The following is a 13,113-nucleotide window of genomic DNA, read 5'->3' on the forward strand; positions in this document are numbered from 1 at the left end:
TACAATAAAAGATAGGAATTTGAGTTCTAATGTTTTCCTTAAAATAGCTTGCATCAGTCTAGTAATGGAAGGGGATGAGATATCAAGGTAGATTGAAATGACCATGACAGTTGCTCTAATGGGCTTCTGTGGCACATCAACGGCTCCCTTGGGTTTCCCCTGAAGCAGTATGCTGGAAACATCATGAGCCGTGGTCTACTTCAACAAAATAGCCTTCTGTGAACCTCCTGCTACTGCACACGTACTGTGACAGACTTCTAACTGCTTCCCTTCGCTACTATAACCAGGTACGTGGATCCTGGCAGTCATTCAGAAAAGGGCTGAGTATATTGCCTGTGGCAGATTCTCAATACTGGTTCTCAAAGGATGCAAACAGGCCCAGCTTTCAGATGTCCACCATGAATATTGATGAAATATATTTGCATACTCATGGCCCAAAAGCCACCTTAATTTTCAGACCCGTTAGCATCCCTCAAGCAAAAGGGGATAGGATGTGATATACCGCCTTTCTGTGGTTAGAATCAGTGGCGTAGCTACATGGTGCCACGGGGGCCTGGGCCCCCCAAAATTTCATCTGGGTCTCTGGTTTTGCTGGCAGGGGTTCCCAACCCCGCCAACTGAAGCTTTCATCCAGTGCCGGTCTCCGGTGCCAAGGCGTGTTGCCTTCCCTGCTCTCTCTTCCCCTCACATCCGGCATGCTCGAGTGTGCTGGATGTGAGGGGAACAGACAGCAGGGCAGGCAACACAGCGGTGCTGGAGACTGGCGCTGGATGAAGGCTTCAGTTGGCGGGAGATGGGGACCCCCGCCAGCCAAGGTATTTACGATGGCAGTGGGTGGGGAGCGGAAGAAGCAGCGGGGGGGGGGGGGGGCCTGGTTACAATCAAAGCGGTTTAGAAAGGTACTTATTTTGTACCTGGGGCAATGAAGGGTTAAGTGACTTGCCCAAAGTCACAAGGAGCTGTAGTGGATGGGTGCTGAGAAATCCCTGGTCCAAAGATGTCTCTATGGCTACTCCTTGAGTTATAAACTCCATGGGCCAGCCCTCTGCAGATATACAGTATAGAAAGTGATCTTATAAGCAGTGTTCTCTCCATATATATTTTCTTATGATACTAATTTGTTTTGTGTCCTGCGAGACTCTTAAGAATGGGGAAAGAACTTAACATATCTGTGGGTATGTAACTTTTCTTTCAGATACAGATATTGTCAACCATTAAAATTAAAGTTCGGCTAACCATTTTGCTGTTCCATTTCTTAGAATATATTCAGGTTGGGAGATCCTGCCCTTCAACATCCTTAAGTGAGGTAGAAGCCACTAGCTAGAAATTTCAGTCTTTCACTTTCCCTTGTGCTAAGGATTTTTGTTTTCACTGTGAAGAGAATAGCAGGGAGCAACACTTACCCTGTCAAAATGGTTGAAGGAGGCCCGGAATTCGTTCATCTGCTCCTGGCTAATGCCTTTGGCGTCCCGGGTTAAAACCTGGTTTTCTATCTCGTTGATGGTTCTGGCTGTTGTCGTGAGTAGCTGCTCCCAGCCTACCCGAATATGCTAAAACAAGAGAAGAACTTGTTGTAAAGTGCATGCAATTTCTCCCTTGGTAACGAGGATCAAAGCGAGTAATATAATCAAGGAAGGAGATTACTCAAAGGCAGCTACAAGGCTAAAGCACTTTTACCCAAAGTAGGCTCTATTTCCCAGCTTCTGTGCAGATTGCAGGAATGTGACCCGGAGCAGATAGTTTTGGAACAGGTGCCATCTTCGTAGGTAAATTTTACAGGGGCAATAATCACAGCAAAAGCCTGTGTGGAATTTGCTTTGATTACTGATGTAAACTGCATAGGTTAACATAACTGAAGTTACATCGAAGCACCCAGTTTTGATTAATTAGCCCCAACTTTCTAAACCCCATTTGGACACGTTGAAATAACACAACCCCTTGCACAAGGGTCTTTGCTCTTTTAAAGGCTGGATTAAACTTGAAGAGGGTGCTTGACATCACACACCAGGGGTATAGTTCATAATATGAGGGGGATCTTAGGATAGGAATGAGAACCATCCTGTAAAACTTGGTGTTCAGACTTGTTTGCAGAATAAGGATTCTTCTTAAAATCCCTGATGCTTTTTTGGAGGACAAGGTTGTCTGTAAACATGAAAAATGAAATTTCCTGGTTCTATATACATGAAACCCAGCATATCCTCAGAACAAAACAAGCCCTTGCAATCCATTCACCTCCTTATGCCAGAATTGTTTTTTAAATAGTTTAGTTCCACCTTTGGTTTAATTTACTCACCATTTCCACATCCATTATTACATAAGTATTGCCATACTGGACAGACCGAAGGTCCATCAAGCCCAGTATCCTGTTTCCAACAGTGGCCAATCCAGGTTACAAGTACCTGGCAAGATCCTAAAACAGTACAATACATTTTATGCTGCTTATCCTAGAAAGAAGCAGTGGCTTTTCCCCAAGTCCTTCCAACTATCACCCCATCTCATAGTAACATAGTAGATGACGGCAGAAAAAGACCTGCACGGTCCATCCAGTCTGCCCAACAAGATAAACTCATATGTGCTACTTTTTGTGTATACCTTACCTTGATTTGTACCTGTCCTTTTCAGGGCACAGACCGTATAAGTCTGCCCAGCACTATCCCTGCCTCCCAACCACCAGCCCCGCCTCCCACCACCAGTTCTGGCACAGACCGTATAAGTCTGCCCAGCACCATCCCCGCCTCCCGCTACCGGCTCTGCCACCCAATCTCGGCTAAGCTCCTTAGGATCCATTCCTTCTGAACAGGATTCCTTTATGTTTATCCCACGTTTGAATTCCGTTACCGTTTTCATTTCCACCACCTCCCGCGGGAGGGCATTCCAAGCATCCACTACTCTCTCTGTGAAAAAATACTTCCTGACATTTTTCTTGAGTCTGCCCCCCTTCAATCTCATTTCATGTCCTCTCGTTCTACCGCCTTCGCATCTCCGGAAAAGGTTCGTTTGCGGATTAATACCTTTCAAATATTTGAACGTCTGTATCATATCACCCCTGTTTCTCCTTTCCTCCAGAGTATACATGTTCAGGTCAGCAAGTCTCTCCTCATACGTCTTGTAATGCAAATCCCATAACCATTCTCGTAGCTTTTCTTTGCACCGCTTCAATTCTTTTTACGTTTCCTCCCTTTCTTATCCAAGATACTTGAATGTGCTGTTCACCGCTGATGCCTTGACTTTCTTTCATCTCAAGCTATTCTTGATCCACTTCAATCTGGCTTTTGCCCCCCTTCATTCAACTGAAACAGCGCTTGCTAAAGTCTCCAATGATCTGTTCCTGGCCAGATCCAAAGGTCTCTATTCTATCCACGTCCTTCTTGATCTATCTGCTGCTTTTGACACTTGTTGATCACAGCCTACTCCTTGATATGCTGTCCTCACTTGGATTTCAGGGCTCTGTTCTTTCCTGGTTTTCTTCTTATCTCTCCCAGCATACCTTTAGTATATACTCTAGTGGATCCTCCTCTACTTCTATTCCACTGTCAGTTGGTGTACCTCAGGGATCTGTCCTGGGACCTCTTCTTTTCTCCATCTATACTTCTTCCCTTGGCACTCTGATCTCATCCCATGGTTTTCAGTATCATATTTATGCTGATGACTTCCAGATCTACCTCTCCACACCAGAAATCTCAGCCGAAATCCAGGCCAAGTATCAGCCTGCCTGTCTGATATTGCTGCCTGGATGTCTCAGCGCCATCTGAAACTAAACATGACCAAGACTGAGCTTCTTATCTTTCCACCTAAACCAACCTCTCCTCTTCCCCCATTCTCTATTTCTGTGGATAACACTCTCATCCTTCCTGTCTCATCAGCTCGTAACCTTGGGGTCATCTTCGACTCCTCCCTCTCCTTCTCTGCACATATTCAGCAGACTGCTAAAACCTGTCATTTCTTTCTGTATAATATCACCAAAATTTGCCCTTTCCTTTCTGAGCACACTACCAGAACCCTCATCCACACTCTTATCACCTCCCGCTTAGACTATTGCAACTTGCTTCTCACAGGTCTCCCACTTAGCCATCTCTCTCCTCTTCAATCTGTTCAAAATTCTGCTGCACTAAATATTCCACCAGTATAGTTATGCTCATATTAGCCCTCTCCTCAAATCACTTCACTAGCTTCCTATCCGTTTCCGCATACAATTCAAACTCCTCTTATTGACTTATAAGTGCATTCACCCTGCAGCTCCTCAGTACCTCTCCACTCTCATCTATCCCTACACTCCTCCCCAGGAACGCCATTCACTGGGTAAATCTCTCTTATCTGTACCCTTCTCCTCCACCGCTAACTGCAGGCTCCGTTCCTTTTATCTTGATGCACCATATGCCTGGAATAGACTTTCTGAACCGGTACATCAAGCTCCATCTCTGGCCGTCTTCAAATCTAAGCTAAAAGCCCACCTTTTTGATGCTGCTTTTAACTCCTAACCCATATTCACTTATTTTATCATCCTCACTTTAATATTCCCTTATTTCCTAATTGTCTGTCGAGCAGGGACTGTCTCTTCATGTTCAAGTGTACAGCGCTGCATACGTCTAGTAGTGCTTTAGAAATGATAACTAGTAGTAGTTAATAATGGCTTATGGACTTTTCTTTTAGGAAGCTATCCAAACCTTTTTTAAACCCCACTAACTGCTTTTAGTACATTCACTGGCAACAAATTCCAGAGTTTAATTACACGCTGAGTGAAGAAATACTTTCTCCGATTCGTTTTAAAATTTACTACTTTGTAGCTTCATTGCATGCCCCCTAGTCCTAGTATTTTTGGGAAGAGTAAACAAGCGATTCACATCTACCTGTTCCAATCCATTCATTATTAGTAGACCTCTATCATATCTCCCCTTAGCCGTCTTCCCTCCAAGCTGAAGAGCCCTAGCCACTTTAGCCTTTCCTTATAGGGAAGTCGTCTCATCCCCTTTATCATTTTCATCGCCCTTCTCTGTACTTGCAGTGGAGGGTTCAGCAACTTGTCTAAAGATCACAAGGATTATCACGGAGATTTGAACCCTCCCTTCCCTGGTTCTTGGCCTTCTGTAAATGATTACTGCACCACTTCACCATCTAGTAAAAGGGTATAAAAGTCAGATTTGATATACTGCCTTTTTATGCTACAACTAAAGTGGTTTACCTTTGTATTATATGCAGGTACTTTCTCTGTCCCTATAGGCTCACAATCTAAGTTTTTGTACCTGGGGCAATGGAGGGTTAGATAACTTGCCCAGGGTCACAAGGAGCCACAGTGGAAATTGAACCCAGTCTCCACACTAACCAACAGGCTACTCCTCCATTTCTTGTGCAAGTATAGATAGCAAGTTGCACATAGCATAAGACAATGCTTCTCAACCCAGTCTTTGGGGCACACCCAGCCAGTCAGGTTTTCAGAATATCCATAATGCACAGACGACAGTGGATGCAAAAATCTACCTCATGCATAGTCATTGTGGAAATCCAGAAAACCTGTCTGGCTGAACATGCACCGAGGACTGGGTTGAGAAGCGGCCAGCATAAGAAATGGCATACCGAGTCAGAGGAAAAGGTCCATCAATCCAGTATCCTGCTTTCAAAGGTTGACAATCCACGTCTCAAGTACCTGGCAGGATCCCGAAAAGTAGCATTCCATGCCACGACTCCCATGAATAAGCAGTGGTTTTCTCCAAGTCTACCTTAATAGCAGCTTATGGACTTTTCCTCCTGGAGCTTGTTCAAACCTTTGTTAAACCCAGCTACACTAACTGCTTTTACCATATCTTCCAGCAATGAATTCCAGAGCTTAATTATGGGTTGAGCAAAAAAAAAGTTCTCTCTAAATTTGTTTTATTACATGCCAAATGAAGGAAGGCAGAGACTGCTATAGAATCAAAAATTTAGAAGAGGGAGACTTGTAAGCAATCTGGGTAGTTCTTTGGTAATCCTGTATGCTGCTATGCAGAAAACTCAAGTTTCTCAAGCTAAGCTCTCACTCCCCAGGCCAGCTGGTAAGAGGGAGTGGGGAATTCCAGCGGATGCTAAATGGCAATACCTGGGTGGCATTTGTGCCAGATTTTGAATGGAAATATGATCTCTGGCAGCTGGCTAAGGCCTGTCACAAAAATTTCATTAAGGATTGTTACAAAAACAGGAGAACATACTCTAGGAAACTGGAAATGAAGACTCACGGCTCCATTGTCAGTAGAGGTAGACCCTAACTGAGCTGGAAGCCTAAAGAACAGAAGAAAGCAGATGAGGAAAAAATATTGACAGTCAATTCAATTTGGCCCCAAATACATTATTTGTATTTGGCTGAATAGCGATTTAAATTTGAATACAAATAATCCAGGCTCTACTGAGCTAAAAATAAACACTTGATCTCTGATTTCACGTTGTTTCTTTTATTATTTATGTTAAAGCTCAATGCTCATTATTTATATTTGCCTGAATAGTAAAGTATGCTATTTGGTACAGCTCTACAATTTAGTCCTCCCCCCCCCCCCCCCAGCCTTTCACCCTTATTGCAGTGGGCCAAGAACCTGTGGAACTGGGTTCAAATCCCACTGCAGCTTCTTGTGATCCAAAGAGCCCCAGGTTCACCCATGCCTCACCCCGGCACTGTCTACATACTGCTAAAGGAAAACGTACGGATCTTCAGAAGCACTGTGTGGATATACTGCCTCTGAATAACTCAGTCAACAGCACTCATCTGGATAGCAGGTGCTATTATCTAAATAAGTGCTTCTTATATACCTATATAATTTGTATAAAGTCACTACGAGATGTTTCACACCATCATTCTGCATGTTTAGCTCTCAAAGGCTCAGTTCTGTACTATTAAAGGGTCTACTGACATTTGAATCCCCCTTCATCACAGCACTTGGATTTTTTTATTTTTTTATTATTATGAGAAGCCAAGTCCTGACAGGATTTGTGTATGAAGACAACTGGTGTCTGCAGAGGACAGCACTAGGTCTATTGGGAGTTGAGGGGGGTGGGGTGGGGGTGGGGGGGGTACAGCAAGGCCATTTGGCCTTACACAGAAAAGGGGCCTTTGTATGGGAAAAATATTTGCTTCATATTTTTTTTAACTGAATATGAAATTAACTTGGCTACAGAGTTTTCTCTTAATTATAAACAAGTTTGCACATATTTTCACAGCTAAAAATCTGCCTCAACTGCTTCTATATCTCTATTTTAATTATACAGGTGTTCTGGGACTCTAGAGTCTTGTAATTAACACTGGCCTGGGCCTCAGTGCTTCTCTGCAAAACCCTGGTCAGCACATCACCAGCAGAGAGGCTTGGAGGTACTTACCTCCATGGTATAGTTGGTGTGCTTGTTGTCGAAAATAAGTGCTTCCTGGATTTGCTGGTGGTCTCCTTCAAGCTGGTCAATCTTTGGTTTATAATTCACAATGCTCTTTTCATATTGTCGCAGGTGGTTAATCTGGTCCTCCAGGGTCCCGTGCATCTCAATGGAAATGCGACCAATCTCCTATACAACAAACCCCAATAGAGATGCAACATTAGAGGGCAAGCCTCTGCATGAATCTCATCATGTTTACCAGTAGCTGATGCTGAAAAGGATCAGAAAATTGTAATTACACAATTACACATTATGTAGCCTGGGGGAAAAGATCCTAGGATGCAGAGAATTGTCAAAATATAGCCAGGATAACTGATAATTCCTTGGGATTGTAAATAGAGGTTTATTTAGACCTAGATAGAGTGTAAATAGAAGTTGGGTACTGAGAAATAAACCCCTTCTTTAGATACCAATATTCACTGCTATTTCTACTACTCATGGTATTTTATAAATCTATCTCCTATATGTTTCAGGTTGGATGCTTTTCAATAATTTATCACACCCCTATTTTAAAATGGTCCTAAAGACCTGGCTATTCCACCAGACTTGTAGTGCATAGGAGAATAACAATGGTCCATGGTCACCTGTTCCTTCCTCTTCCCCCAACCAAGTTGCCTGCCACCCATTCCTTCCCATCCCCCTCTCTCTACTTCTAAATTGTAAATAATGCGGTTCTTTGTGTGTGATCTTTCCTGTCCGGATTATTGTAGTTCCTTTCCATTTCTCCCCCTAGTCTGTACACCGCATTGCTCTGCAAGACAGTTAAGGCGGTACAGCAAATCTAAATAAAGAATAAAAGAATATGTTTATGTATGAAACAAAGAAACTCAAAATTTTAAAGCGCAAATGCACTCAAAATTTCTAATCCGCTATTTTGGGGGTAATTTTCATAAAGCTTTTTGTGCATGTTAATCTCATTTGATGTGCACAAAAGGGTTTTTTTTAATATAATTGCACAACCACACATGTGAGTAAAAGGCAGGCACACGGAAAAAGAGTGCACCTACTTTTAAGTCACTCACATGTAGGCAATTCCTGAGTACGTAGTCTGGGTGAAGTGGAGGTGGAACTGTGATGAATGCATGTATTTTATAAAATATGCGAGTACATAGAGATATAAATTTGTACATTGGCTTGTGTATGCCGTTGGATCTGGCATTGGCTGCCTATGTTGCTTTTATAAAATAGATTTAAAATAAGCTCATATTTGAATTGCTCCACGTAGGTGTTCGGTTATAAAACCAGGCTATTTATGGTTTCTGTTCCCGGCCACAACTTTTGCTTCTGGCTGCTGTTGTGAGAAAGTCCTAAAAAGCACATGGGCAAACGGTCTGCAAGATCCAGAATAGCAGAAAAGAAAAGCAGACCCACAAGGTGAAATAAAACAAAATTTATACAACACCTACATAAAATCAGCATATAACTTCTAACTGCCCAACATGACCATATTTCACCCCACCAAGGGCTGCGCAAGAGGCTTAGCATGAATCCAGTCAGGGAAAACATTGGACTGTTCCTGCTGGTTTATTTCATCATGTGGGTCTGCTTTTCTTTTCTTCTGCTGCTGTGAGAATGCAGGACAGTGTAGAGAATTTCCCAGACATCAGGATGCCACTTTCCACTAAACAGAGGAAACTAACTCCACAGAGAATGGGGCAGAGAGAATCTTCTCATGCAAATATCCAGGGCCGCCGAGGGACTGAGCCGGGCCTGGGCTGCCATCACTGGGCCCCCCCCCCCCCAAGATCGTCACTGCCACTGCCACTGCTCCCCCAAGGATTGTCACTGCCACCGCCCCCATGCCCACCACAAGGATTGTCGCTGCTGCCACCCTCCTGCAGCCGCAACTGTAATACCTTGGCTGGTGGGGATCCCATTGCCCTGGCCAACAGAAGAAAGTCTTCCAACACTGCTTTTCTCTATGCCGTGTAGCCTGCCCCTGAGGCTGTTTCTCCTCTCGGTTTCAAAACCTAGCATGCGCGGCCTGAGGGGAAAAGCAGCTGCTTGGGAGGCAATGCGGCAGACTGTGAAGAACAGCAGTGCTGGAGGAAGATCTCTTCTGCTGGCAGGACCCCCCCCCCCCCCCGTGTCTGCTCCTCTGGGTCCTTCCCAGCCTCCAAGGGGGGCCCAGCAGCCAGAGTTCTCTCTCCCCTGTTCCTGTCAGGATGCGATCACCTGGGTCCTGTCAGGAGCAGGAGAGAGAGGCCCCAGTGCCAGACCCCCCCTTAGAGGCCCGGGCAGGGGGAATTTTGCCCACCCCCCTCGTCAGCCCTGCAAATATCCAGTCAATGGAAAGGAAGTTCTGGGAGTAACCAAAAAATAAGTGGGCCGGTGGTCTGCAAAATCTAGACCGAAGGAAATGGTCAGTAAACCACAAAAACACCACAGAACCCCACAAAACCACAATACAAAACAAGAGTGAAGCTGCCCTGTTTTGCAAACCTTCTCGCATAAGTGCTGGTATTTAAGTAGTGAAGCCACAATTGAAGATGCGAGTTAGAAAACCTGTTTTAAGTACATTGTTTCATAAATGAATTCATACTGGAAACAGACAGACTTTACAGATATCCATATAGGATATATTAAGCGAAAAATCTAAAAAGCTTTTCTGTTGGCTAGAATTTTTGAAAACTCAAACATGCATTTACGCAGGAAACAACTTTTAATACTTAAAAGGTTTTAGAACTCAACTTCAATTTTTATTTGGTTTCATTCTGGGGCAGAAATAAACGCTCTGGGTTAAGCAGAATGACTTTCTTAATCCTTCACGTAAAGCCCTGGCTGACAATCATTTTTTAAAAAGCTGCGCGTGGCTCTGAGCTGGTGTAAAAGCTGACGTGCATAGTTTTTTCCCCCCCAAAGTTGTTTTCTTTATGAAATGGAGGAGAATACACACGTAGATTTTTTCCCCACTCAGTCCCTGCCCGAATTATACCCACTTGAAACCTCTGCGGGGTGTGGATCTCTATGTGTAAACAGCAGCTTTCTAAATTGCTATTTAGACATGGAGCTGGTTTTGAATTGAAGAGAGCTCAGGACAAGTACATAGGATCTCTAGCGGAGTGATGGGGAGACTAGATGGCATGGAAGGGCAGATTGGACAGGCCATATGGTCTTTATTTGCCTACATTTTTCTCTGTTTCTATGTAAAACAGGAGGCTCTACAGTATGAAAACAAAATATCTCAAAATCAGTCATCAGAAGTCCAGCCTTCAATTTTATTTTTGAGAGTAGTTTTTTTGAAAAGAGTGAATTAAAAAATGTACACAAGCCTGTGAATAATTACGAATAATTAGCAGATCTGTAAAATGCAACCATGTTTATCAGCAAAAAAAAACAAACCATCTCTTTTAAGACTGTAATGGACAAGCATGCCTTACTGCATTATGGAAAGGAAAAGAAAAGAGCAATAAATGTCTGTGACTTTTGCCATCACCGTACCTGCATCTTGGTCTGTATCCATGGTCCAATGACGTTGGCCTGGGCGGCAAACTGTTTACGCAGTCGCTCGTTCTGCTGCTGGCGAGCGTGTTCCTCCATCAGAGCCTGGTCCCTCCGGGGCACCAACTGCCGCACCTGGGATCAAAGCACAAGAAGTACTGAAAAGTGTAGGAAACTGCCCTGTTTAGCGATCTAGCTCTTCTTGTTAATCTAGGGGTTAGACTCTAAGCCCTCCAGGATCAGGTAAATACTTGCTGTACACAAGCACTCATCTGGAACTTCCGTGCAAATCTCTGTTGAGACTGTATCCCAGGACTTATTGCAAAGGGAAAATACATGATCTTTACAAGCACCCATGTGTAGGAAACTAGCTCTGCATGTTTTACTTTTAATTAAAAGGAAAACAATTTTTTTTATAAACCTGGTGCACATTAATGCAGTTTATAGCTGCATTTCTTTTTTCCATGTTTCTAAACAATGAACCAAATTTCTGAAAAAAAACCCAAAACAGAATCACAAAGTGAGCATGTGAGAAGGAGCAGAGCCTCACATGGTCCCATTTGTTGTTGATTTCCTGAGGGCTGATGGTCGTATATGGATTGGATCCAGCTATATTCACGTGGTAGGTCTGGACAATCTTGGAGACTTCATTGTGGATACCCAAAATAGCCTGTCGCTCCTTGTCAGCATCAGGCAACGTGGCTTTGAACTGCTCATGGGCTGTAGTCAATCCCTGGATGGGAAAGAAGAGAATAAGAACATGAAATCTCCATGTCTCCTTCACACAGCCCCAATGATCAAAACCTAAAATGTTGCAGCCAGTACCATTTTTCCACTCTTTGTCCACTCGTATCAACTATGAATAACTTTTCCTCCACCTGAGTTGAGGCAATTCCCTTACCACTAGCGAAACGTTTAACTTTTGGAGGGAACTTGGATGGACAATGCAGGTGTCTGAATGGACGATGGCCAGGATACAATAAACAGGCACCTGCTATAAAGTACCCAAAAACTGACTGTGGCAGTTCATGCTTGATTTAGAGGTTACAAAGCTTTTCACTGCAGTCACAGTTGAATGGGCTTAAAAGCTCTTTGGATAATTTGATGTTTGGCCTCAACTTATATTTTCTCCAAGACCATCACAGCCACTAGAGCTGCACAGAACTGGTCCAAGGGAAATGTTTAATTACACAACTCTACTGACTTTTCATATCACTTCTGATCAAGGGCAGCAGAACTCCTGTTTGGTCAAGAAGACCAAACAAACCAACTTCCATTTTTGCTCGCCAAAGTACATGGTTGTTGCTAGGCGGGAAAGAAAGTTGGTTGGGCCATGGCCCCGAGGGTCCACTATCAATGCTTCTGATGCTTAAATGCACTACCAAAAGTTCACAGTGAAAGTGGCTCCTTTAGCACAACTCATTTTCTACTCTTCTTTAATGTATGCCCAATATAGTGAGCAGAAAAACAGTTTAATGGCAATATTATGCTAAATGAACAAATTTACGTCATATTTTCTCATTCCTCCAATACAACAGACAATGACAATAAGCATTTCTTGACCTAGAACATATCTCTCTGGAGAGCCTGGTGAATTTGTGCAGAAGAAACTGGGGTACCTGGATCTCTTCTATGGTATGAACAATGAACGTGTCTTGTAGGTCCTCCATAGCTCCCTCCATCCAGTTATTGAAGGGTGCAGCTCTCTTAGCAAACTCCAGATACAACTGGTCAATAGTCTCCAGCAACTTTTCCGTCCTCTGAGAGATTCCAAATGAAAAGACAGAGAAAGATTTTCACAACATGAGTTTAAACCCAAGTTTCCTTTCCTTCTTTCACTGGCCAAGGTTAATGACCTGAGAAGTAAGACAAGATTGTACAGTGAACATCAGTACAATAGTGACAGTCTGGGGTTCTTTAGGCTAGGAAGGCTTCCCTTACCTCCAAGGCCTCTCTGCGTTTTTGGGTCAGAGCCCCCAGGTTGTCCCACTGATCACAAATCTTCTGGCATCTTGAGTTCACACTCGGAGAATCATAATAATCCAGCTCACTGCCAGAAGAAAACAGCTTTAAGTCTAGAGAAACAAAGAACATGCAGCCCTTTCTGAACTGTAAAGAAGCGACAACTGCCAACATAAAACCGAGAGAGGCGGAAGCACTATTAAATGAGTCCCACATTTGGTAGAATAGGACAAAAATGTGCAAAAGAAGATTCATGATATCCTGATCTTCTATCAATTTACTGAAATCTCTGACATTTTTGGACAGCTTTTTGATCCTCATGGA

At 43.5% G+C, this 13,113-nt stretch overlaps 1 protein-coding gene across 3 annotated transcripts in view; it reads right to left on the reverse strand.

Moving 5' to 3' along the window:
- ACTN1 (actinin alpha 1) overlaps window positions 1–13,113 on the reverse strand; it is a 255,126-nt gene that overhangs the window by 15,144 nt on the left and 226,869 nt on the right. For all 3 annotated transcript variants that reach the window (XM_030213778.1, XM_030213776.1, XM_030213775.1), the window contains exons 13-18: window positions 12,769–12,877; window positions 12,447–12,587; window positions 11,378–11,560; window positions 10,828–10,962; window positions 7,336–7,515; window positions 1,404–1,550 (exon numbers count right to left, since the gene is read on the reverse strand). In XM_030213778.1, coding sequence (XP_030069638.1) covers window positions 1,404–1,550; window positions 7,336–7,515; window positions 10,828–10,962; window positions 11,378–11,560; window positions 12,447–12,587; window positions 12,769–12,877 — 895 coding nt within the window. The remainder of the gene's footprint in view (window positions 1–1,403; window positions 1,551–7,335; window positions 7,516–10,827; window positions 10,963–11,377; window positions 11,561–12,446; window positions 12,588–12,768; window positions 12,878–13,113) is intronic.

This window comes from Microcaecilia unicolor, chromosome 9 (genome assembly GCF_901765095.1).
Source record: "Microcaecilia unicolor chromosome 9, aMicUni1.1, whole genome shotgun sequence".
In the NCBI taxonomy this organism is placed as follows: Eukaryota; Metazoa; Chordata; class Amphibia; order Gymnophiona; family Siphonopidae; genus Microcaecilia; species Microcaecilia unicolor.